The sequence below is a fragment of the Ctenocephalides felis genome, unplaced genomic scaffold (genome assembly GCF_003426905.1).
Source record: "Ctenocephalides felis isolate EL2017-DRISC unplaced genomic scaffold, ASM342690v1 CF-g0.4_SCAFFOLD_01604, whole genome shotgun sequence".
NCBI lineage: Eukaryota > Metazoa > Arthropoda > Insecta > Siphonaptera > Pulicidae > Ctenocephalides > Ctenocephalides felis.
The window spans coordinates 31,105,083-31,131,246 of NW_020537758.1; the positions used below are offsets into that span (position 1 = coordinate 31,105,083).

The 26,164-nt window shown below is 28.5% G+C and overlaps 5 protein-coding genes across 5 annotated transcripts; 3 read left to right on the top strand and 2 right to left on the bottom strand.

Moving 5' to 3' along the window:
- Nucleotides 1–1,434: 1,434 nt before the first annotated feature.
- Nucleotides 1,435–7,548, bottom strand: LOC113372638 (TBC1 domain family member 25-like). Its single transcript, XM_026612996.1, has 7 exons — nt 7,416–7,548; nt 7,135–7,340; nt 6,760–7,042; nt 6,598–6,691; nt 6,377–6,520; nt 5,666–6,129; nt 1,435–3,468 (listed from the first exon to the last, which is right to left on the bottom strand). Exons 1-7 carry the CDS (start codon nt 7,464–7,466, stop codon nt 1,528–1,530), a joined length of 3,183 nt encoding a protein of 1,060 aa, XP_026468781.1. The 5' UTR covers nt 7,467–7,548; the 3' UTR covers nt 1,435–1,527.
- A 191-nt stretch (nt 7,549–7,739) lies between these two features.
- Nucleotides 7,740–8,713, top strand: LOC113372645 (rRNA-processing protein UTP23 homolog). The gene is given in 4 exon segments (XM_026613003.1): nt 7,740–7,909; nt 7,965–8,188; nt 8,258–8,292; nt 8,295–8,713. Coding segments are annotated over 4 exon segments (741 nt in total). The 5' UTR covers nt 7,740–7,789; the 3' UTR covers nt 8,657–8,713.
- A 210-nt stretch (nt 8,714–8,923) lies between these two features.
- On the top strand, nt 8,924–16,016 carry LOC113373634 (GPI inositol-deacylase-like). Its single transcript, XM_026613919.1, has 16 exons — nt 8,924–9,096; nt 9,163–9,385; nt 9,570–9,718; nt 9,787–10,116; nt 12,248–12,330; nt 12,464–12,551; nt 12,786–13,036; nt 13,185–13,335; nt 13,502–13,770; nt 13,836–13,952; nt 14,022–14,240; nt 14,348–14,482; nt 14,658–14,802; nt 14,868–15,472; nt 15,543–15,644; nt 15,717–16,016. The coding sequence occupies exons 1-16, from the start codon at nt 8,962–8,964 to the stop codon at nt 16,000–16,002; spliced, it is 3,288 nt and encodes a 1,095-aa protein (XP_026469704.1). The 5' UTR covers nt 8,924–8,961; the 3' UTR covers nt 16,003–16,016.
- A 1,072-nt stretch (nt 16,017–17,088) lies between these two features.
- Nucleotides 17,089–19,428, top strand: LOC113372642 (ribosomal L1 domain-containing protein CG13096-like). Its single transcript, XM_026612999.1, has 4 exons — nt 17,089–18,040; nt 18,284–18,615; nt 18,690–18,775; nt 19,169–19,428. Exons 1-4 carry the CDS (start codon nt 17,210–17,212, stop codon nt 19,369–19,371), a joined length of 1,452 nt encoding a protein of 483 aa, XP_026468784.1. The 5' UTR covers nt 17,089–17,209; the 3' UTR covers nt 19,372–19,428.
- Nucleotides 19,429–20,754: 1,326 nt separating this feature from the next.
- Nucleotides 20,755–22,612, bottom strand: LOC113373635 (SUN domain-containing protein 3-like). Its single transcript, XM_026613920.1, has 8 exons — nt 22,585–22,612; nt 22,347–22,481; nt 22,009–22,044; nt 21,736–21,832; nt 21,530–21,595; nt 21,100–21,211; nt 20,905–21,024; nt 20,755–20,832 (listed from the first exon to the last, which is right to left on the bottom strand). Exons 1-8 carry the CDS (start codon nt 22,610–22,612, stop codon nt 20,755–20,757), a joined length of 672 nt encoding a protein of 223 aa, XP_026469705.1.
- Nucleotides 22,613–26,164: the final 3,552 nt, after the last annotated feature.

A 26,164-nucleotide genomic window follows, 5' to 3' on the forward strand; every position in this document is an offset into this window, starting at 1 on the left:
GAGATATTTCAACGTCATATTTTTTATTTAATTTTTTGATCCTTAACCGTGATTTTTAGATTTCATTGCTGTATAGAAATGATTTCACTAGTTAGGATCACTGAAAAGATTTTCATTAACTTTTAGATGTCAGATGATCTCAATCGACAGAAAATATCAAGTTAAAACCACTACTATATTACATTTAAAACCACTACTATGTTACGTTTTTTTTATATATGATTTTCTTTAATTTTAATGTTATTTAAATATTAATAATTTTAACAAAATTAATTACGGATTTTTTTGCACATGAATGTAAACCAGTAATAATTTTTTCGGCAATACAAGCAAAAAGTTTCTTGAATCATATATATCAATTAATTCAAGCTATCAAAATCGTCGCTTTTTTTTAAAATTATGCTGAAATGTTTAGAAGGCTTTGAAACTAAAAAATATCCAAAACTTTTCATTTAAGTCTTTTTTGCTATTGGCAACTATAAAAGGTTAATGATTTGCGACCAGTACAAAAACAATGTATATAATATAATCATGAGTATTATTCATAAATATTACATATCATATAATATTTACATTAATAAATACGTATTTAAATCAACGATTTATAAATAAGTCACATATAGTATAACAATCAGATTGGGAACTTATTGCTTATCTAATGACTAGCTTAAAATTATATTTATAATTAAGTACTTTTATAGCATTCGAAAATCCGTAATATAACATTAAAAAATGCACTTAGGTCAAACGTCAGCAGACGAAATTGCTGATTGACAAATTAACTCAATCCACAACTATTTTTATAGTAAAACTTTGGAATGTTTCTTAATTCTACATACCTAAAATATCACAAACATCAATTATTTTAATATATATAAAAAGACTAGAGATAAAATAGCGCCATCAAAATAGCTCTTTAATGTACCATTTCACAAACATAAAAATAAAATGTGAAGTGCTTTTATTCATAGCTTCCGCAGTGCATTCGTCTACGAATCACAGCCAACTGGCAAGTTAGATGCAGATTCAAAAGTTACTTGAAAAAAATATATGTTTACTATTTAAATTTACTATGCGATATTCCAATCGTCGGATGAATAATTTTAAAATGATTAATTATGAATATATTGATTATTAAATTATTTCTGGAGACCTGCACCTTTAAAAAATATATTATAATGTAGTTCCTTGCTTTAAAGAAAGATTTTTTACATGCTAATAAAATTCACTAAAAAAATATTTATGAATATTTCAACTGCATATATCTGTTGAATCGATTTTGTGATATAATTTTCGCTTACGATATATCTATGAGTTTCATAAAGTTGTATATAAAATTAGATTCTTTTATAGACTATTATTATTTCTCAATCCATACTTTATTACTAAGATTGAGATTATAAATAAGGAAGAGCAATAAAATACTTTCTGCAGTTGAATAATTAAATTCCTAAAAATCTTGTAAATTTGAGTTAAAAGAAAAAGATTAAATATTTCATGAGAATAAAATCTATCTAAGTATTGAATTTATTTTGTAACAGAATTGTCATTACCGTCTTGTTGTTTCAAATAAGCAGTGTACATTTTTCGAGCTTGATTCAAAACGCGATTAATATTATGCTTACGAACCATTTTATCAAAATGCATAGCCATTTCATTATAATCCATATTATTTCTCATAACATAATCTCTATGTTGTAACAAAACTGTAAGACATAGGAACATTAAAAATGGATTACCCCCTCCAAATTCATTAGGTGGTGGCAACATCAAAGGTTTTACATTGTCTATTAAAACATTTGGTTCGTTTAAATTGTTTTCATGTATTATTTCATTTTCAGCAGGTTTTGAGATATGTTGCGAATTGTCTATATTATTCAGCTGCACAGTTTTCTCAATCTTTTTCGAAAATTCGTTATTTTCAATAAACTTATTATCAATGTCTTCATCGTTCTGTTTATCCTCAGACATCGCTTTATAGTCGATTTTCGAATCGCACAATTTCCAGTCGTTATCACTCTCTGAGGAATCAGAGGTACGGTTAGAATTGTGCGTACGTCTTAAAAGTCTTATTGGAGTTATAGATTTTTTCCCCTGAGATTCTTCAAAGATTTCCCCTGATTCCCCATCATATTCTAAGTCGGCTTGCTCATCTGGTGTTGTTGGAAATTTAGATTTGCACATCTCTTGCTGTTTGTGCAGAGGATTTTCCCATAAAAAGATATCATTAGGTGAATTTTCTTTAGAAAAACCATTTTTATGGCCATTAACATGAACTTGAGGTACACTGCAAATCTCAGCTAATTCTGTTGGCTCGCTAATTTCAGTAATCGAACTATGATTGGACGAATCGCATTGAAAATTTTTATTTTGTTCCGTAATAATTGATGTAGTTTCAGTTGGAGAATCAGTATTGTCAAATTGAAAAGACTTGTTATGAAAGTCCCTACCAAAAACTTGCCTATCAAGGTTCTCCAATTCCAACCTTAACTCGCGTGTCATCGACGTCGTCATTGGAAAATATTCTTGTGAATCATCAGGGCTACTGCTACCTTCCACACTCAAATCTTTGTGCAACTGTTTCTGGATTTTACATTTATTGTCAGTTATAGGTTGTTCAGAAATAGTTGTCACATCTTGATCTGTCTTTTTAGATATGAATTTTTCTGATAAACGGCTTTTGTTAAAGTTTAAAAACTCATTTAAGTTTTTAACAACTTTTCCTCCTCCATTGTGATTTAAATGCTTATTTCCATATTCTATTTTTTTATCATTGCGTACTTCTATTTTATCAAGAGATATACTAAAAATGTTTTTTCGAGAATTTCCTGCCGAGGCGATCTTTTCTTTAAGTTCTTTAAAATGCCCTCCGGGTTTTCTAATACAGTTACTTTTTTTGGCCAAATCAATCATACTATTGCTTATTACTTCTATAGGACGTTCACTAATTTCATTTAATTCATCATCAGTTTTTCTAGGCGATACTGACCTCGGTCGTTCCACAGGAGAAGTTGATTTAATGCTATTTTTATCTTCAGATTTTTCTTCATCACGATCTACATTTGCTTTCTTCATTTGTAAAACAGTATCATCCAAACTAATAGTTTTGATGTCTTGAAGTGCATTTTTGAATTTACATCTACCTCTAGTTTCGTCCAGGCTCAGATTTAATCTTTTTGAAGTTTGAAATTTAATGTTATTTACATTCTGTCCCAGATTCATGGCAGAACTTTGTCTGCGAAGCGCACAAACTTTAGTGTAAGCGTTTTCACAGGGCACTATCGGTGTATCAGGAACGGTAAATATAGGTTTGAATTCGAACTCGAATAATTCAAGTTCCTGTTCAGGCACTGTTACTAAGGGAATAGAACTCCAAAGAACTTCTAACATGCGTAAGGAATCTTCAAAGCAAAATTCTCTTTTCATTTCCAACAACAACCAGCGATAGCAGAACAACAAGTCATCAGCCTATAAAGCAAAATTTTTAAACTGACCTTTGTATTTCTAATAATTTTCATTTTTTAAAGAAATATGTTAGTGATGTGCCGACTCGAAAATTTCCTGATTCGAGTGATTCGAATCAGAAAAAAACCTGATTCGAATCAATTCGAATCAAGTTCATATATGAACAATTATAATTTAAGAGAAGAAATAATATCATTTTAATAATTTTATAAGTGAAATAATTAATTTAGTAAGCAATTAATTCCAAAAAGTGCAGAGATGAGTACATTTATATTATATATATAATAATAAACTAGCTACAAATATAACTAATATTTCAATTGAATTTACAGTAAAATATAACCAAACACTTCTCTATCACTAAAGCATATAAAACAATATTCTTAATCTTACGTTGAAACTAGCTGTAAGTGGAATTCTGTCTTAAGGCAATTAAGGCATCGTGCCTTAAGGCAAATTGCTGGAACTTCCCGTACCAAAAATTATTATTTTTGTAAAAACGATTAACATTTTTGAAAAAAAAAATTACTTTGAAAAAATAAGATTTTTGAGAAACTATAAATTAGACAAAAAATTACTTTTCTTTGAAAAAAAAAAAATTTTTTTTTATTTTGACATATTGTGGAAGATCTGAACTTTTTTTGCAAAGCAATCGTACTGCTTTAACTGCATAGGGACAAAATATAAAGCGCGTAAGCGCCGCGTCGCTGCCTAATGCATAAGCATTGGTACGGAACCCATAGGAATGTTAACAAAATGTATACTTATTGTTAAAATCTCTATAAAATATTTGATAATTTGATGTGCATATGTCTAATGATCATTTTTGACCGCCAAATGGCTCATTATTTTACTTTTTCCTCCATATCTCCGAAACCGCTAGACCTACCTTCATGAAAATTTTATCGATTCTTCATCTTGTCAATACAAGTGAAATGTTTTTTGAATTATTCAAATCATAATGTATGGTATGCCAAAATGTTCAGAAACCTCTGAAACGTAAAGATATATAAAAATTTTCATTTTTGATTTTTTTGCGATTACTATAACTTGCCCTACGGGAAGTTAAAAAGAATGCATGTATATATTATTGATTGTTTAGATCTAATCTAAACAGGGGGCTGAATCTAACGTCTTACGAATGACTTAAAATTCAATCCATTACTGTAAAGATTGATATTATTTCATTTGTGTGAATTTGCCATTACTTGCATAATTAAAATATGATAATTTTGTATGTGTATAAAACTCGTTGTGTAGTTTATTTTGATAATAATTAAAATTTAAATCGCGTATTTATTATCTAAATGAATTTTTGATATTTCATGAACATATTTGCTCTCAGCGCTTAGTCAAAAATAAACACTCAAGACCCATACGCACTGCATCTCGGATATTATTATTATTTATACGCTAAAACACGGACATATGTTTCGAACTCAAGTCGGAATGATTCAGTTTGAGTCATATGAACTCGGATGAATTCATATCGACTTGAAGTCGAAATAATTCGGTTTGAGTCATCGGAACTCGGATGAATTCATTTCGACTTGAAGTCGAAATAAGTCGGTTTGAGCATTGGAACTCGGATGGTATTGTTAGACAATGAATGCGGTTAAAGTCATATAAATTGGAGTCGGGTGCAGTCAGGTAATACATTTAAGCGTATTAAAGCCGGGTGACTCGCATGATTTAATTCAAGATTTATTTTTTATATTTATTATTATTATATTTTTATATTTATTATTATTATTATTTATATTATTATAATATTGAATTAAATTAAAACATTTTTTTTTATTTATAAAAATTTGTGTTCACACATGTTTTATCACAGTAAATATTTCGCGGCTTGATACGAGTTGATTCGAATCAAGTAAAATCTGATTCGAATCAAGTCGTTAAAGGCTTCGAATGATTCGACTTGGCACATCACTAAAATATGTTTCACAAGATGAATAAAGTAATTAGGTGTAAGCGGCAATTGGTCTTAATCAAAGTTGCATAAACTTCCTGGTAAGTGTAAACAATTAACCTAATAATAATTGAGATTTACTACATATTGAAATAGTGATGATAGAATTTTGAAACTTTGATACAACCCACTATTCCAAATGTTAATAAATTTTGATAATTAAACTACTTTTTGCTCTTATGTGGTGAAATGAGAAAGACAAATATAGGTTGATCTTAACCTTACCTGCTGTTGCTTAAGATAGGCATAAAACTCAGGATCATAATATAATATAGCTTCGCTGAGATGTGCAAATTTTTGCGTCATGGCAATCCCGTCAAGCATGAAATTTCCACTTAGTCTCTTCATAAGAGCACAGAAACAAATATAAGCATGAGACTCATCATTCATTGTCACCAATAAGGGAGATGCCAAATCTGACATTCCTTGGCAATAGCTAACTTTGTGATTTAAAGCATATGTTGTCAGGATATTAAAAAGAGCAGCAATATTTTTGTTATCATCACTTCCTCCATAAAATGGATGGTGTCTGTCAGTTCTTAAAACATCTTTTCGAACCATACTGGTTACATAAGAAAGTTGTGGTGTTATTGGCCCATTCTGAATAACATCCCGCCATGCATCACGCAGTTTAATATATTCTATAGATTTTCGTTTTATATAAGATATTCGCTCACGGCCTGACATACCTATAAATGATTAATCACATGATGCATTTTACTATCTAACATAAGATACTTACTGGCAATTTTGAATTATTTTTCATATTAGAAAATTATTATTGAAAAAAAAAAGAAATAGATGTTTTAACTAATATCTTTTAGAAATGTGAAGGTCAATTAACACCAGAGTTTAATAGAACAAAGTTGTATGATCCATGTAAAAAATCATTTGTCACTTTGTTATTATAGAAATATATATAATTATACAACTTACCTTCAGGATACACATTTAGCACATGTTTCCATACTACACGTCTTAAATTTGGTTCAATTCCTCCAGAGTAAACTCTTCTCCTTAAACGCTGTGGTGTGGACAACCGACCAACAGCATCGAGTAAACCACGAAATTCAGAATCCCCTTTGAAATAAAAGTTACTTTAATTTTTACATTCATTCTAATGATATTAGAATATATAATGAACATTGTTATTTCACCTAAAGGAGGTGTATCATTTGAGTGCCAATTCCAACTATCAACTGTTTCTACTAGATTCAAAGCCTTCTGGACCATTGATAGTGTCTTCTCCATCTGCGAAGATATAATATTATTCCGCATATGAAAATAAGGTTTTAAAAAAATTAAAACGAAAGACTTACTTGATTTTTAAATATTCCAGGAAATTTATGCTGCCTAAGCCCAGTAATAAATTCTTTTTTCTCAGTGACATTTATGTTAGAACCAACAACATTAGTTATTTGAGAAGTATTTACAGCAGTACTTGATGTAAACACTGATTCTGTTCTTTCAACTGCTGCATGAGCAGCTTCCAATTCAACTGAATCCCATTCTGGGTCTTCACATGATTCAGAAAAAGGTTTTATATCCACACGCAAATATAAACAAGGCTCTACTTTATTTGTAATGGAAGTATTGTGAGCTCTAAAAAAAATATGAGTTTCAATATCCATTGACTATTTCAGGAATTAGATTTGTAATTCATAAATAATCATTTTCATATAAATAAAGTCTACCTCAAGAATGCTGCATCCAAATCCCAATCTGATAAAACTACCACATAAGCATCCTGTCCATTAGAATCGGTCGTCTTGTAGCTTACATTAAAGTCACCCCTTAAATCAAATGCTTTAGCTAAGATACTAACTAGGACTTCTAAAGATGTTATTTGAGGGTCTACACTAAATTTTCTCCACTCTGGTGTTAATTGACCTTCACATTTCTAAAAGAAATCAGTAACATATTGAGTTGAATGTTTAATTAATTGTGCAAGTGAAAGTTTTTTTTTTCAATTTACTTTAACTTTCACACGAACAGCTTCTCTACTGAAACCACAATTGTTGGCCATTTTTAACTAAAATTGTTCTCTATTTACATTTTATTAAACTAATTTAATTTTACAATCAACATTTTATTTTATTATTTTACAGTGGCAATCTGTTTATAAATTTTGACAGCGCTGTCATGCTGCCATGTTCTATCAGCGTTGTCATCTCTCAAATATTGTTCAAATCCGTTAAAATGCAGATGCTACCAACTTAGACATAATTTAATTTTCATTTCAAAGCTGTCAAACATATGTCAAACCAATGTATTTAGCAAAATTTCTGCGCACGTGCTATTTGTTATTTCTTGACTTGATCATCTGTTCGATAAGTTAATTCTGTAATAATGAAAATTACTAGATATAAGAAAGTACATCGAAATTTGAACTTTTATATTAACAATTTTGGTTTTCATCAGCCATTTCAAATACTTATTGACGGAACTTTCTGTTTCGATGCGTTAAAGGTAGGTACAAAATAGCATTAATTGAATTCGTGTTCTTATTAATGTTAATTTTTAGAATCAATTCAATATTCAAGATCAGTTAAAGAAATATTTTCAAGCTGAGCTTAAACTTTTAACTACGCAATGTGTAATTGTGGAGACAGAAAATTTAGGACCCAAATTGGTTGGTGCCATGAAAATTGTAAAGCAATTTGGTATTCACAAATGCGGACATGAAAAGGCTCCAATTGGTGCTAGTGATTGCTTACTATCGATGGTAGGCAAAAGTAATAGAGACAGGTATGTAATAGATTATATTGCTATTTTAATTTTAGCAGTTCCATTATTCACATTTCAAAATAATTTAAGATATGTCATAGCTACCCAAGATCGTGATCTACAAGAAAAATTCGGGAAAAACCTGGTGTGCCTCTATTGTATCTGCATCGTAAAGCACCATGTTTAGAGCGACCTTCACAAACTAGCCGTGATAAAGCTACTGAGAATGCTACTGGAAGCTTCAAAGTCCAAACAAGGGAAGAGCTTGTAATTAAGAAATTAAAAGAAGATGTTGGTTTATCAGAAAACAACAATGAACAGAAAAGGAAGAGAAGGAAAAAGAAAGGACCTAATCCTTTATCATGTAAAAAGAAACAAAAGAAAAATGAAAATGCACAGGGGATAAAAAAGCGATCAAGGAATAGAATAAGATTGCCTAAGCAAATGAAGGCTCTATTACAAGCACATATTAACTCAACTGTTGATTAAATTACAATCTAGAATAAAATTTAATATAGATTAAATTATGTTTTTCTTCAAATAACAAACACAAGATTGACTTTCAATCAAAAAATAAATTTTAAGTCTTTTCAAAAATTAAATAAAAGTTTTTTTAAATTTTAGGAATATTATCTACAATAAATATTTTCATTTAGTTGCATAAATAAATTACATTGAATAATTAATTAAAGCATTGATAAAGGTTAACATCCTAGACTAGGATTAGAATGGTTAACATGATAGACAAATCAAGTGTCAGTGTGTGATTAGCCCTAGACAATATAGTAATCAGAATGACACTTAATATATTTCTAGTTATATCTTTAATTTGTTTATCTCTTTATTTGTTTGGTCTTAAAAATTTTTTACTAAGTCATGAAGAAAATGCTTGCAAAATGACATATATGTATGAATTTCCACAATTTATTGTATGCATAAATCTTGATATATGTAAAATTTTGAGGTTATTTTCTTATGTGTTTATGTATTTTCAGAAAATAAACGTATCTAATGCTCAAAAATATGAAAAATATAATTTATATGCGTATTCTGAGGGCAGACTTACAGGAAAAGCACGAAATATGCATTTTGATGGAATACCAGTTTTATTTATACCAGGAAATGCAGGATCCTACAAGCAAGTTCGCTCGCTTGCTTCTGTAAGCTTGAGAAAGTATTTAAACTCCAAATCCAGATTTCATTTTGATTATTTTTGTGGTTAGTTCAATTAAATGTTATATGTATATATAAAATATGTTAAATAATTATGCATTTAATGTTATTAATTTGATAATTATATTTATTACTTTACTATCAAGAAAATTATTTTATATTATTAATTTTATTTTATATTTCTCGATATATGATGATGATGATGTTTATTCATTACTATTGTTTACAGTTGATTTAAATGAGGAATATTCTGGATTATTTGGTGGAGTTTTAGAGGCACAATCACTATTTGTAAATCATTCTATTCACACAATTTTAAATCTATATGACAAAAATACTGCGCATCCTAAAAGTATTGTTTTAATAGGACATTCAATAGTAAGTTTATTTTCTTGAAATATATTGTATATATACATTTGTATAAGTTATATATATTTCATTTTAAGGGAGGATTGATTGCTCAACACGTGGTCACAATAGATGAAAATTCCCAAAGGGTTAATACAATTATTACATTGGCAACTCCGAATAAGAAACCTGTTGCAGCATTAGATCAATTAATTCCTACATTCTATACTGAAACATTCAAATATTGGACTGAAAATTTTCAAATCATGAACATGACTAATAAATCGAATAAAGCAGGATTCAAAGACATCAATAAGGAAAATTCAAAATTTTCTGATATTTTATTTATTTCAATTGGTGGTGGCAGTAGAGATATTTTAGTTCCTTCTGGTTTGACTTCGTCTAAATTTGGACATATTAATACATTGGTGAGTATTCTTTATCCTTCATATTATTTAATTTATTATTATATATTATTAACTTCCCGTAGGGTAAGTTATAGTAATCGTCCAAAAATCGAAATCAAAAATTTTTACATTTCTCGACGTTTTGAAGGTTTTTGAACATTTTGGCATACTTCAGAAAAAATGGATGTGTGTGTGTGTGTGTGTGTGTGTGTGTGTGTGTGTTTTGTATGTCCGCTTTTTTTCGTCCACGTTTTCGGGCGCACGGATCAACCGATTTGAATGGTTTAAAAAACATTCGATTCCTATTGATAGGGAGATGTGCTGATTAGTTTTTGGCAAAGGCAGGTCCAGCCGTTACGGAGATATGGAGCAAAGAGTGCAAAAAATTGAAAGCGAGTTTTTGAGAGAACGGAACAACCGATTTGAATGGTTTAAAAAACATTCGATTCCTATTAATAGGGAGATGTGCTGATTAGTTTTTGGCAAAGGTAGGCCCAGAGGTTTCGGAGATACAGAGCTAAATTTAAAAAAAATGGCAGTTTTTGAGAGAACTAAGCGTCCGATTAAAATGATTCAAAGAACTTTCTGCTTATTTCAACAAAATAATTGATTTTGGAAAAAAAAATTTTTGTTTCAAATTTTTGTTTCAAAAATTTTTTTTTGTAATTTTGGACTAAAAATTCAAAAAATCACCCAGGCTAAGCACAGTCTAAGCGCCACTCTGGTACAAATGTTTACGCAAGTGCGTTTAGACTGTTTGTGTACTGGAGCACTTTTCCAATTTTGTGAAAATTATTGAAAAATGTGAAAATGCCGCCAATCTGAGCACAGTATAAGTGAAAATGTCGCACAGAATTATTTGCAAATGCGTTTAGACTGTGACTATGCAGGAGCACTTTTTCAATTTTGTGTAAATTTGGCAACTATTTTTTTTTTTGAATTTGATTCGAAATGAAATGACGATTGTTAATGTTCTGGAGATGATAAATTGATTTATTTATAATTAACTTTCCATAGGGTAAGTAATCGCAAAAAAATCGAAAATGAAAATTTTTATATATCTTCACGTTTCAGAGGTTTCTGAATATGTTGGCATACCTTGGAGAAAATTGATGTATGTGTGTGTGTGTGTGCGTGCATGTGTGTGTGTTCGGATACAAATTTTCGTCGACGATTTCGGGAACACGGATGAAGCAATTTGAATAATTCAAAAAACATTCGATTCGTATTGATAAGGAGACGTGCTGATTAGTTTTTGTCAAAGGCAGGTCTAGCCGTTCCGAAGATATGGGGCAAAAAGGGCCAAAAACGGTAACTCAGTTTTTAAGAGAACGGAGCGTCCGATTTGTATAGTTCAAAAAACATTTTACTTGTATTAACAAGATGAAGATTTGATCAAATTTTCATGAAGATAGGTCTAGCGGTTTCGGAGATCTAGTAAAAAAAACTAAAAAAAAATAACATATGGCGGTCAACAATAATCATTAGACATTAGACATATGCATATCAAATTATCAGATATTTTATTGAGATTTTAACAATAAGTATAAGTTTTGTTTACATTCCTATGGGTTCCGTACTAATGTTTTTCCGTTAGACAGCGACGCGGCGCTTACGCGCTTTATATTTTGTCTCTATGCAGTTAAAGAAGTACGATTTATATTTATATTTATATTTATATTTATATTTATATTTATATTTATATTTATATTTATATTTATATTTGTATTTGTATTTGTATTTATATTTATATTTATATTTATATTTATATTTATATACGCGGCGCTTACGCGCTTTATATTTTGTCTCTATGCAGTTAAAGAAGTACGATTGCTTTGAAAAAAAGTTCAGATCTTCCAAAATATGTCAAAATGAAGATAACATTTTTTCCAAAAAAAATTTTTATAAAAAAAATTGTTTAAAAATTTTTTTTAAAAAAAAATTTTTTTTCAAAAAAAAGTAATTTTTCGTCCGATTTAAAATTTCCAAAAAATCTTATTTTTTCGAAGTAAAATTTTTTCAAAAATGTTAATCGTTTTTAAAAAAATAATAATTTTTGGCACAGGAAGTTCCAGCAATTTGCCTTAAGGCACGATGCCTTAATTGCCTTAAGACAGAATTTCACTTACAGCTAGTTTTATTAAAATTTCAGACAACTGCCATACCCATGGTTTGGGCATCAACTGATCATCAATGCATTGTATGGTGTTTACAACTAGTATTGGTTTTGAATAGGTATTCTACTATTTTATATACTAATACTAATACTATGAATACATTGTGATATTATTGCTATTAATGTTATCATATTATACAATAATTTTATCACATTTAGAGATTAATATTATTTTTTTTTTTAATTTTACAGGGTACTTTTCCAATCAGTAGATAGTAAATCTAAACAAATTTCTACAAATCTGGAAGAAAGATACAACACGGCTTTGAGATTGTTAACAGTAAGAACATAATCTAATTAAATAATTATAAAATATAGATATCTATTTGAATCTCTTTAATAATAATCGGCAACAATTTGCATATCTTAGCAAATTCATGTTAATTATGAATAACTATTTGATAAATATTTTGTAGAATATGTTTCCTGTTTTTTTAACTAATTGATTTTTATTAGTCATATTATGTAAATGTATATTATAATCATTAATTTTTGCATTACTTTATTGTTTTAGATAAATACTGCACTCCCACATTCAAAAATTGTGCATTTTAGAAAAAATAGCAAATGGTATGAAGATAATAGAAGATTATTTTCCGTGCGATTTTTGAATGGATTAAATCGAACAAGATATCAAATGATAAGATTGACTGATGATCAATTACATGAAATGATAGCCGTTGAATCTATAAATCTTGATGATGAAGACTGGATTTTTGGTTGTGCAGCTGATCAAATTGATATTAAATTACAATCTAGAATTTGGTACATAGATAAATTTATATATATATATATATATATATATATATAGATATATATATATATATATATATATATAAATATATATATATATACATATACACATATATACATATAATAAATTGTAGATATTATGTGTGCATTCATTTTTTAGTGATCACGGTTTTTCCCTATCGAATTACACTAGACCGCATCCATCAATTAACAAGGAGCGACGAATTGCTTATCTTGATTTGCATAAGATAAAACGTCAAAATCCTCATTGGACACATGTCTTATTTCAAATATCACCAACACGAGAATCAGTATGTACAATTAGGATTTTTAGTTATAGTATTAACACTACCTCTTCAATTTACTTATCTTTAATCAATTTGATAAATTTTGTCATTAATATCATTGATACTGCATTAAAGTGAATTTTATTTAATAATGATATTTATCTGTAATATTTTGATTACTCACCTTTAGGTGCAATTGCATTTTGACATCTACAACAGAAACCAGCGCATAATGAAGACCAATGCACCAAAAATCTATTCCTTCTCTAAAGTGGAGGTTGTGAAAGAAACTGTATTGAATGCCATACATTATGATCTTGTAATACAAGGTTTCGATAGATTATACCAAGCTTTGCATCTTTCTATAGATCCTAAACAATGCTCTGAAAAATCTTATCACACAGTTGCTACTTCTTATGTACCTTGGGCATCTGGACATTCCAATGTTCACTATTTCACGTAAGAACTTCTATTTTTAGCAGTGTATTTAAAATTAAAAATTGAGAAATTGGATTTTTTTATAGTGAAGCACAAAGACCTCCTATGTCTTTGAAATTGCATCAAAGTCAGCAGGATGGTAAGTCATCTAAAAATGTGACGGTAAGGTTTGTTCTGGACCCTAACTGTAAATATTCTATCAGGTAAATTTAATAATTTCATAAACTCTTCATTTCTTTATGATGATTTGATTTTTTTTTTTAATTTTTTAGTTTAGAGAGTTCTTTTGTTGATACTCTTGGTCAAATATCACGCCATTATTCGCTGGGTTTGCTACCATATTGTGCGTCTGTCCTAATTCTTGCCTTACGTCAACAAATTCTTCAAATGCAAGATGAAGGAAAATGTTCAAATTTATTGTCTGCTATGACATCTGGGGCAAAACCTTATTACGTTGTCACATTAGCAAGACTTGCCCAAAAGTTTCTTAGGTATCTTCTATATATCCTTATTTATTGAAAGTTATTGATAATGAAATATCACTGATTGCTTTAGGATTTTGTTTTTTTTACATCTTGTATCTTTATAATAATTTTAGTTTCGAATCTTCAACACCAATGCTGTTACCTCTGCTGTCCTTTGCAGTAGCATGGGGAATTATTTGCATAATTGGTCTGATTGTTTATGCAGGAATTGCTGTTGCTGGTAAATTAGCCCACACAGTTATGCTTAGGTATATTTTTTAAAATCCTAATTATATAATATAATGTTTCTAAATTTGATTTAAATATTTATTATTTAATTATTAATTATTATATTGTGTTAATTTATATTGAAAAATAACTATAATAATTATATGATTTTAATGAAAGAAGATTTTTAGGAACAAATTAATTATATATTTCCAGAATAATATCATTTGGAGCATCTGGTTTTGCTGCAAAAGCATTCGAAAGACTACCACTAGCAGTTGGGGTCTTAGCTGTAGCCATGGGATCAGCCACCTGCGGTTGTGTTTCTTTAATGATTGCAGTTGTATTTTATTCTATATTGGTAATTCTTGTAATTTGTTATACATTGTTTATCAATATTTTTACAAAATTCAAATGTAATTGTAGCTAAGTAAAATGTATGAAGACTATGTTGACACTATTGTATTTAAAACAATTCGAAAAGTTGCAAGAAAATTAATTGGTGGATCTCATAATAAAACAACTGATGATATAAAAAAAACTACTCAAAATGTTAGTGATCATGAAATGACAACAAATGATAATGTACATAATAAGCCATTGAACGATAAAAATGAAAAACGTGATTCTGAAAAACGAGTTTTGCAAACAGAAAATAAGGGCATTGACATTACTGAAGGCCAAACTAAGGATACATTAGAAACATCATTTGATAAAGGAACATCTAGTAATGAAGTGCATTGCTTTGATGATAGCAATAGCAACGAAAAAACGAGTAGTCATGAAAAAGCTCAAAATTCTGTATTGGAGTCACATAATGAAGCATCTGATTTAAAAAATAAACCCCAAGAAAATTCTTTGTTTAAGAAATATATAATTGACAAATTATTAAACAAAGCCGTAGATGTTATTCTACCTGAGAGTGATATCACCTTAAGTGAAATACATTTTCATTTAACTATTTTTTTGATATTATCTTTTGTAACATTGCTTAATTTTCCAACTCTGCTGACATGGTCACATAATTTTAAGTAAGTCTTGAAAAAAGTGAATAAATTACTTAAAGATATATAAATAATTAAAAAATTATGTTATTTACAGGTATAATCCCTATTTGGAAATAGATCCAGCTTTTTGGATTTCAATAAGTTTAACTATTTGTATATCTATTATTTGGCAAATCAATGCACCAAAGACTGATTTGTGAGTATAGTACAACATAAATTTCTTTTATATTATGTAGTTTGTTATATAAAATTCAACATTTTTTTACAGATTATTTTCAAGGGAAATAGGATATTTACTGTACGCTTTCTCTGTTGCTTGCTTGATATTTTCTAATACTGCTCTCTACACTTTGAATTATTTATTAATAAGTGCATTGATTCTAGTTACAATGCACCAATGCATGCCATATTTTGGTTTTAAGAAGAATCAATCACCGACTTTAGATAATTCTGCTACATCACAAGCAAATAATGACAAATTATCAGAAGATGTTGAAGATAAAATACTCATTAATAAAGTGAAAGTTATTAAGACTAAATTACAGGAAGATTAATCTAATTTCACAATAGAAAGACAATTTGTATATTTTTTTTATTAAGCTATATATTATTGTTATCTAGTCATTACAATACATAAATTAAATAGTATATTTTTTTAAGTTTATATATATATATGTATGTATATATATATATATATATATATATATATATAATTTATTTATTGACGTTTCAAGATTCATCATCATCTCTTGTTGCAGCTGCTGTGTAAACTGGTATCATATTTATGTCTTCACTTTTACTTTCTGATAAAATCATTTTGTACATTGCAACATATAATAATCCCCCCAGAATAATCATTCCTATTCCACACATTAGAACAATCGACCAGGCAGGAACGGCCAATCCTTCTATAATTTTAGATTCGTTAAATATATATTTTATATAATTGAAACTATAAGAAGAGTGAAAGTAAATTCCATAATATTTTGGTATAATGGTATATACACCACATGCAGATATAATGATACATGCATTATTTGCATTATGTGTATCATAATGATATATCCTAGATAATTTTCGTAGTGTAAATTTTCATTTTCAAATTGTAATAACATTTTTAATTTGATCTAGATACTAATTATACTTACTGTTATAAGTTCTTGTTATAACTTGTCGGCCTCTGAGAATCTTACGTCTTGCTTCTGCTTCTGCACAAAGGCTCAGCATAACTGAGAATGAGAAATTTAGTAAATTTATTTTGTTATTAACAGCAACAGTTATTTACTTACCTAACCCAATAGTTAAACAAAAGAGAATATTTTTTGTCTTCATTTTTGCTTTGTTATTTACTTTTATGTATTCAAAAATATTATTATGTATAAAAATATTTACAGGTGTGTCGTAGTAATTTCAGAAACTAGTGACTCAGTGTGATGGAATCATTGATAACAAGTACCTAATAATTCAACGTAATTAAAATTTATTTGCTCTTCTTATCTGTTCCATTGATAAGATAAAATTTGAAATAGCCGCTAAATAGTTTTATATTGTGGCTAACCTGGCGGAATGAAATGAGGTATACCACAATAACAACGAAGGTTATTATAACCTAATAAAATATCTTCAAGATAAACCTTCGTTATAATACCACGTGCATGTGAAGTATTATTACAAATGTAAAAAAGTATTACTAGCTATCAGATTTTATTTGAAGTAACAGTGAAATTTTTAATTAAATTGTTAACAATTTACATTAACAAAATGACAAAATCAAAATTGTTATCAAAAGTTAAACCAACTAAAAAGACGAAAGAAAACACGTTTGCGAAAAAAACTATCAAAAACAAACCAAAGACGGTGGGATCTATTTTATTGACAAAAACTAACAATGCTGTAGTTAAGAAAATTAAAAAGGATGGAAATAGTAAACCACCAAAAGTTGAGAAAATTTTGAAGGCTAAAACAAGAGACTTAAGTCCAACCGAAACTGAAGACTCAATACCAACCGAAATTGGAGATTTAACACCAAATGAATTGTGTTCTAACAAAGTCAAAAAAGCTGTAGAAGCTACATTTGAATTAATCACTAAATCTGAAAATACAACATTACTAGATGATGAGGTACCTATGTTATTGCAAATCAGTTGTATCAAAATTCCTAAATGTCCTCTGAGAACAGTAAGGTACACTCTTCCACATTCCTTAGTAAATGATAATACTGAAATATGCCTAATTGTTCTTGATTTGAAACGAGGACGTAAAATAGATCCAGAACCTACTGAGATTCATTATCAAGACTTGCTAGCTGAAGCTGGAATAAAAAATGTGAAGGTTTTGCCTTTTACACAGCTAAAATTGGAATATAGTCAATTTGAAGCTAAGAAACGATTACTGAATCTTTATGATGTGTTCCTAGTTGATGCTAAAATCAGTGGGCACGTTTTTCATATATTAGGAAAGACTTTTGTTAAAGCCAGAAAACTGCCAACTTCAGTAAGAATGAATCAGAAAGATTTGAAACATGAATTTACAAAGGCTTTAAATAAAACATCTATCATGCTTACTCCACGAGGAAATACTACTATTACAAAGGTAATATATTTATGCAAGATTTTATTACTTTTATTACAATATTTTCTAAAACTTCTTATTCAAGATATACCTAATATTAAGATTTTTTTTATGAATTGCATTGAGAATAAATCTTATGTTTATTAACTTTAAATTATCAATTTCGAGTTTGATTTCTTACTGTGCATATGTGATCATTAAGTTTCTATAATATAATTTACTATACCTATTTTGTATTTATACTCAAATAGTACTGTTTTCTAGGTCGGTCATAGTAAAATGACATCACAAGAAGTTACAGATAATATTATTGCTGCATCAAATTGGTTGAAGTCTAACTACCCAGGTGGTTGGGAAAACATTGAATCAATTTATGTAAAATCACCAACAACATTGTCTATACCCATTCATATTTCTTTAAAAAGTCCTAATGAAGTTAAAGTTCCTGTTATTGTTCATCATAAAAGAAATATCTACAAAGATGTTAAGGGTGAACTTTCAACTATACCAGGAGCCACAGTTAGTTTTGATGCTGATGGAACAATGAAAGTTCTCAAAGAAGAAGTTGACGGAATCAGTGATGTGGAGTTTGAAGAGTAAGTAATGAAGACTTATTAAATATTTATCTTCTTATGTTTTTATTTCTTTATTTTATGATTTTGTGTTTTAGTTTCGATTTAGAAGAGCCAAAAGATAACAAGAAACAAGCACAGAAAGCTGACATAAGTAAGGCAAAACCAACTGAAATGAAAGAGAGTAAGTACATAATTGAATATATATATATATATATATATAATATATATATATAGTTTTTTATTCATTGGATTCATTGTTCTGAAAAGAAATCAGTATCAATTCATTAGAAAATCCAGGAAATATAAATTTTATATATATATATATATATATATATATATATATATATATTATATTCATATTATGTTACATCTTATCACTTTCATCTTCGGCAGAAATGTGTAATTGTATATATATATATATATATATATATATATATATAATATATATATATATTATATATATATATATATATATATGCATCTCTAATCTAGCCATTTAGCCATTTAGAGTAACAAAGTAATTAACTCATGTAATATAGGAATTTACAACTATAATTGTTTTTTCATTCTGCAGATGATGAAAATGATGAAGAAAACCGGAAAATAAAGATGTCTAAAAAATTATCTGCCCCAAAAGTAAATAAAAAGGTTGCAAAAAAACAAGAAAAACCTTTCAGTATGAGGCTGCAAAAAAATTCTCCGAAAGCTAAAAAGAATACTAATTTGAAAGGAAAGGTTGCAAAGAAAAATAAACAAAAGAAAATAGTAAAATCTTGATTTAAAAGATCATTATATATATTAAAAATTAATGGTTAATGCTTGTCAATAAAAGGACTAGAGGCTTGTGGTTTTAAAATATGTATTGTGGTCTTCATGTTTTTGATAAATTTTTCCATATGCGTAATGGTTTGAACTTCTGTTAAGCAGTTTTGTTATTATCTCCTTATCCCGGAGAAAATTTTTTAATGATCAAAAGTTGATAGATATGCTAATTTCTTTTATTAAGTAACCTCAATCCTTAATTGTCAGTGATTCTACATAGTATGAGAGAAAATAAGTTTGTATATTTTTCTGTTGTTATTTTTGAGATTTATATCACATAAAATTAATTGTGGAGAATCTGATTTTTCATGAAATCAAGAACGAACAATTGGTTTAAAATAATTGTTAGTTAGGTATGTAAATTGTACAATAACCTAAAAATAAAGTAAGGAAGTTTTGGACTGTTGCAGGTAGATTAAGATAATTGTATAATATGAACATGATAAATCAAATAAATGGATCACACAGTCCTAAAGATGTGTATTTGTCAAGCAAATGAAGATGGTATTTATTTTCTTACTATTATTCAATTATGAATTCATTAAAATAAAAATTCTTTGACATGCAAGAAATTATGTCAAAACATAAAGATTTTCAGATTTCAGAATTGTATATGTATGTATATACATAGTATTGAATATAAGAAATTTTTAATACTTTCAGATTGTATTGTTATCAAACTACGAATAGCAAATAATGCAGACACAGATTTTGTGGAATGTGAACTTTCTAAAAGCAATTTAACTTACTCTCATTTACTCAACATCGTTTGTAGTGAATTTGATATAATTCCTGCACAAATTTCAAGATTAAGAAAATTACCTAATACTCGACTTAGAAATGATAAGGATATTAAAGGTTACAGGACTTTGAAGAAATAGAAATAGTTTTAAATGCACCAGTGACATCCAAGTCTTTGAATACATCAAATGCATACCCTTCAATAACTAGTAAAGATCAGACTGTTTTGTATTAAATGGTAAGATGTTTTAACAATAAAACTTGTTTACGTTGGGTTGGTGCCTTCCTTTCTTGGAAAATATGAATTTCATCACTTTGAGTTATTTACTGATCTTCAAATCTATCTGTGTATTCATGCACAATTTTTTTTTGTTATATTTCTATCCTCTTATACATATGCATTGTGTGATTTATCTGTCTGCATGAAATGAACTCAATCTGAAATTTTCACTTAAAAACTGTTGGTTCTTGTATATGTAATTACTTTTAACTGAATATATTACACATTAAAAATCTATTTGTGGTGTTCAAAGAATTTGAAATATTTTGTGAAACATAATTGCTAATTATCTGAAGATTTATTTTTTATATATTTTATTACTCTGTAAATCCGTGAATACGAAACCTGTATACACATGTATAGTCTGGATTGCCATGGTTACTCTTAATAGTTAGCTGCAAGAATATGTTGCGATTTATTTAAACATATAACATAATTTTTACTTCAATATTTTCATTAATACTTACCACAATTTTTTTATACAAGTATTCAGGTTCAACATGTATTAATTTGTTTGTTTGAATATTTGAACCAGTTTTATCATAAAAGTAAGATCCGAGCCAAATACTTTTGTTGAATCTGATTCCCTATAACATTAATTATGTCAAATTTAGCAATGATTTAATAATTGGATTTATTAATGTATTTTTAATAATTCTTACATGTACTTCGTGTTCATAAGGAGCGCTATTTCTATCTGATACAATATGTTCCATTGTAACGTGGGATAATTTTGCTGGATTTTGCAAAGTGATTATAGCTTGTCCCTTGCTTCTATGAATAAAAAAAACAATACTATGTAAATTCATTAGACATACATACATTAATTTGTTAATGAACTGGGTAATAAAGTATTCTATGACAAAATTATTTATAACTAATTCGGAGTAACAATGGTAAATAAATAATAAGTTAATTAACTCATTATTAGGAATGTTATTTACATATGTTGTAATTATACCATGTCTTTTAAAGGGTTGAATATATTTATTTGAAATGTATTTAAAATATAATTTTATTTATACTGCATGCTTGCAATCGACAGCATATTTTGCTTAAATTTAAATTTAAAAAAAAATTGAAATAATTTACCCTTTAAATGCCCAGCAATCTCCAGGATTTTTCCATGGTGTTAGCAGTGAGTCTATCTGGCTTGCTCTAAATTAAAAATATGAATTTATTAATAAATAACATGAATTCTGATAATATTTAAATCTACAACGATATTATTTTTAGTGTATAGTTGCCAAAAGACAAGATTTAAATATATTTAGAATCTAAAATATTAAAATACAAACTTATCAAATGAAATAGGAATTCCAATGAAGTATTTAATAAACCAGTATCCTTCATACGATTTCGTATTGTTATCTGTTTCAGCTTTCCAAGCTAGGCCTAGAAGAGTATATTAATGAGGAAAAGAAGAATGATTTTTATTTAATGTTAAACGATTAAATTTCTATAAATTACAAGTGAATATATATCTCATAATAATTATGGGTATTATAGAAATGATCTTCAAGGTTTTCATAATAAAATATATTTCAAATTTTAATATTATGTCCACTCACTTTTCTTGTTTCCTAGATTAGTATGTCTGTGTAACCCTCGTCAAGATTATCCATTTGCGCATTTTCAACAAAATTAGTTTTGGTTGAAATTATACGTGGCGAATGCAGCGACTATTTAAGAAACCATTTCCAAGTGCTTATTAAAATTATTTTATCTCAAGTGAATACTCACATGCAATTAAACCGGTAAAAATAATACCAATATTTATTGACCGGTGCGTGTTGGGCTAAAGTTTTGCTTTGTTCGTTTTTTTTTCGCTTATTTGTTTCTGAATCACCATTTATGAAAACATTTATTATTAATTATATCTAATAAGCAATTGTGATGAATTATTTACCTTTAATAATATCATTAGCATCTTCAATGGCTACTTTCTTATTTATTAAATATATGTTTGTTTCTGTGTAATTAAATTCCTTCTGTGTATTGTTTTCATCAAGCTTCTTTAGAAAGTCTCTATAGCTTGTAATTTCTTAAATATTCAAATAATATTTCAAATGATTAAAATGCCATAACCTTTAATTTTCTACAATGATACTTATAATTTTATAGTACAATAGAAAAAAAAAATTTACCATAAGTAAAATAAAATGGACGTCCCATATTCATAAATTATTATGGTTTATTTTTATAAAATTAGTATTTTTATGATAAACTTTTACAGCAATTATAAAATATTTTGTAATTATTATAATATAAAAAAGGAATGATTATTGTTCTAGAATTTTGTTATTAACTGAAGTTGGTTAAATACTGGAAATTATCATTAGTACCATCTGTTCTAACTAAATTACCAATTTTCTATTCAGTTTTTTTTCTTGAATATTTGTAGCATTAGAGTACATTACGCCATCAAATCCGGTCACAAAATTCTATGCGTATTTACGTTTTGCGTTTCCGTTCCATTAATTCAGGACGATTTCCAAATGCTTCAAACAATTGTTTATAGTTTATCAATAACAATTTTATGAATGAATCGTATACGCCTACGCTTGTTGCTGCTGTGTTAGCAAATTTCTAATTATAAATTTACGCTCGCTGGAGTAAAAATGCATAGTAACTTTTGAATATTCATTCATAACACTGCTAAAAAAATAATTTTAGTAAAATTAAATTTGTAAAAATGTATCAAAGAGTTTTAGGAGTTTTATTTATTGGTGTTTTGTCGTGCATTACTGCAGATCAAAGTAATATTCCCATTGCGGATTCTACTCATCTGCCAGAACATAACGATGTTCATTATCCGGTTATAGGTGAACAATATCCGCATCCGGTAACTGCATTTGGACAAGTTCCACATCCTCCGCCACCACCTCCACAATTCTTCTTTCAACAACATCCTCCAGAACACCATCCTCTGGATATCAATCATGATATCCACACAAACCTGATAGACCATGGCGATTCGGTTTCAGAGAAAAAGCACCGAGAAGAAGAACGTCGATTGTTCGAGGAAGTTATGCAAAATAAATTTGAAATGAACAGTTTGCATAGCGAATTAGCCGAAATGCATCATGAGTTGGAAGCATTTGCTCAAGGAAAAGCATTCCTGATAATATTAATCCTGAAGTCCCAGTAATAGACAACGGAGGAGAATCTATAATTAAAACAAAGTTGGAAGGACCACCTGTTAAAAAATTGAACGAACAGCAACCCAAGAAAGATGTAGGAAAGACACCAATCAAAAAGTTATTAGAAGATGGCAAGGAGTCGCTTTTATCCCCCTTTCTAAATTCTTTAAGCGAAGTATTGGGTGGAAAGGGAGTTGGTCAACATTTAGTGGGCTTGGGCAGTCTGGTTCCGATTATTTTAGTTAAAATTGCTGCTAAATTTGCACTGATCACATTTTCTTCTAAAGGATTAAAGGCTTTAGCAACTCTTATACCGACAATAGCTTTACTACTGATCAACGGTATAGTTTTATTTCTTATTTGGTATCAAAATTTTAAGGCTCGTTTAGGTGAACATGAGTTTAGCGATTTATTCAGTAATTTATTTGGAAACGATGGTGCTTTGTAAGATTTTTGTATGAATTGTATAAAATTATTAGATATAGTTAATTTATTTTATTTAAATTATAAAAATTGGTATTTAATTATTATAATAAATAAATTTTGTTTTATTTTTTTTTACTGAAACTTATTATGAATAATATGTGATATTATTTTAATATATTATTATTATTTTATCAAAATTATATCTTAATGTTTTACGAACGGGTTCGCTTTCAGGGCTCTTTTTCAATAAACCAAACTACTACTCATATCAGAGTCGAAGATCGGTGCTGCTTTTCTGAACCTTAGCTCTTGATTCGGATCAGGGGTGAGTTGAATCGTATGATCGGATGAGTCGCATGATTCGGGTCAGAATTCGGATGAATAGCGTGATTAGTTATTTTTTTTTATTGATTAAAAAATATGTTTTCCTTTTTTGAATGTCATGATTTGTTTAAATTTGGCACATCATGTTGGGATTTGTGATTTTATGTATTAGTAAGCGTTTTGATATTACTATCATTTTATATAGTGATATTTTTTTTGTTGATTCGAATCAGTATCAAGTAAAATCTGATTTGAATCAGGTTCGAATTGCATATAGTTCATATATATATATATATTATATATAATATATATATATATCTGGGTCCTCAGCGCCCGCATGCAATTTTTTTTCTAGCGCCCCTCTCTTATTATTTTGACTGATTTAACAGTTTATTATTAAAATTGTAAGATTTACGTTATTTTTTTAAATACTTTCTAATAACTCTGGTTTTAGCACACAAAAAATAGATATATAAATATAAAAGCGCATTGATTTTAAAATTATTTAGAATATAGTGGTGATTCGCGGGTTTCTTTATAATTACTACCAAACTACTTCTAAATTCTTATTTTTAATCCAAACTTTTTAGGACTTCCAAACATTTCTGTATGTTTATTATTACTTGAAATAATATTATTGAAAAATTTTGCTTATTTATTTGGAGTTTGTATGCGATTTATTCTATTAAACTAATCATGGAAAGCAGAAAAATTCTAGCCTTTCATAATTAAACATAACACTGGTGCTTTATGTTGGATTATTTTATTTTGATTTTTCATTATTTAAAATATCCAAAATTGCATCTTAAATATTGCTCAAAAATTAGTGAAAAATGCAAAGAAATTATATGTTTTTTGAATTATATTGAAAAAAGAACTATATTGAAAATTTCATTTCAAAATCTCGTTTTGGCGCCCCCTAAGGCGTGCGCCCGCATTTTTTGCATGCATCGATCAAGGTAGGACCGGCCCTGTATATATATATACAGTTTTTAACGATTATTAAAATATTAGTAATTTATATTCAATAAGAACTCTTTCCAAATAATGTATGGTTTAAAACTTATACGCTGTACCGGAAACACGAACTTTGCTTCCGCTGTTGGTATTACGTGACTATTTCCCTCATACTCAACGCGCATGTTCCGGTATATCGAACGGTTGTCCAGTTTCCTAAATTTTCACGCTGGATGTCTCTGATTGTCGAAGAAAAACACAACGCGCACACCCCGACGTGGGAGACGAAAACTCAGCTGGTCGCGTACGAAACGTCATTGGAAAAACTTGTGAAAAAAATCTGTGAAAAACCTTTGAACGCGGTCGCGACGGATTTTCGAACTAGCTTGAGCTTTTCGAAAGCTCGGCGTAAGTCGAATTGCGTGACGAAACTTTTGTGAACGTTAAATGGATTAATGCAAAGTTTAGGTGTGCAGTGCCAAAGTTTTTCCTGTTGATATATTGTTTAAATTTTTATAGTGAACTATGTTGGGATTTTTTCTTTCTCTGGAATAGTTTCTAATTTGCTTGTGATTTTGGTGATGGTTTTTGGAAAGCAATAAGTGTTAAATAGGACGTGGAAGATATTAAGGTCGTGCATACTGTTTTGGTCGCCATTTTGTGTCGCGAATTACTGATATGTATTCGTGCCTGCCACGTAGAACTTTTACAATAATGACCAACGCAATTCTTCTCAATATGCTATAAATTTTCCTTAAAGCTTCTAAGAATTGTTTCATATTAATTCTAACGCGCGGGATTTTAGTTGGAATAGATCTCGAAGATCTTGCATTGATTTTCGCCAGTATCATTTGTTACCTATATTTTGATAATTATG

Bases quoted from the DNA above. Each gene is read 5' to 3' on its own strand.
- LOC113372638 (XM_026612996.1), bottom strand. From the start codon at position 7,466: ATGGCCAACAATTGTGGTTTCAGTAGAGAAGCTGTTCGTGTGAAAGTT. The intron at 7,341-7,415 runs GTAAATTGAAAA...GATTTCTTTTAG, and splicing joins CTGTTCGTGTGAAAGTTAAA to AAATGTGAAGGTCAATTAAC. The intron at 3,469-5,665 runs GTAAGGTTAAGA...TTTGCTTTATAG, and splicing joins CCTATCTTAAGCAACAGCAG to GCTGATGACTTGTTGTTCTG.
- LOC113373634 (XM_026613919.1), top strand. From the start codon at position 8,962: ATGACACTTAATATATTTCTAGTTATATCTTTAATTTGTTTATCTCTT. The intron at 10,117-12,247 runs GTGAGTATTCTT...TTAAAATTTCAG, and splicing joins TTGGACATATTAATACATTG to ACAACTGCCATACCCATGGT. The intron at 14,803-14,867 runs GTAATTCTTGTA...ATGTAATTGTAG, and splicing joins TTGTATTTTATTCTATATTG to CTAAGTAAAATGTATGAAGA.
- LOC113372642 (XM_026612999.1), top strand. From the start codon at position 17,210: ATGACAAAATCAAAATTGTTATCAAAAGTTAAACCAACTAAAAAGACG. The intron at 18,616-18,689 runs GTAAGTAATGAA...TTTGTGTTTTAG, and splicing joins AGTGATGTGGAGTTTGAAGA to TTTCGATTTAGAAGAGCCAA. The intron at 18,776-19,168 runs GTAAGTACATAA...TTCATTCTGCAG, and splicing joins ACCAACTGAAATGAAAGAGA to ATGATGAAAATGATGAAGAA.
- LOC113373635 (XM_026613920.1), bottom strand. From the start codon at position 22,612: ATGGGACGTCCATTTTATTTTACTTATG. The intron at 22,045-22,346 runs GTAAATAATTCA...AATCTTGACGAG, and splicing joins TGCTAATGATATTATTAAAG to GGTTACACAGACATACTAAT. The intron at 21,833-22,008 runs GTGAGTGGACAT...ATACTCTTCTAG, and splicing joins TAATCTAGGAAACAAGAAAA to GCCTAGCTTGGAAAGCTGAA.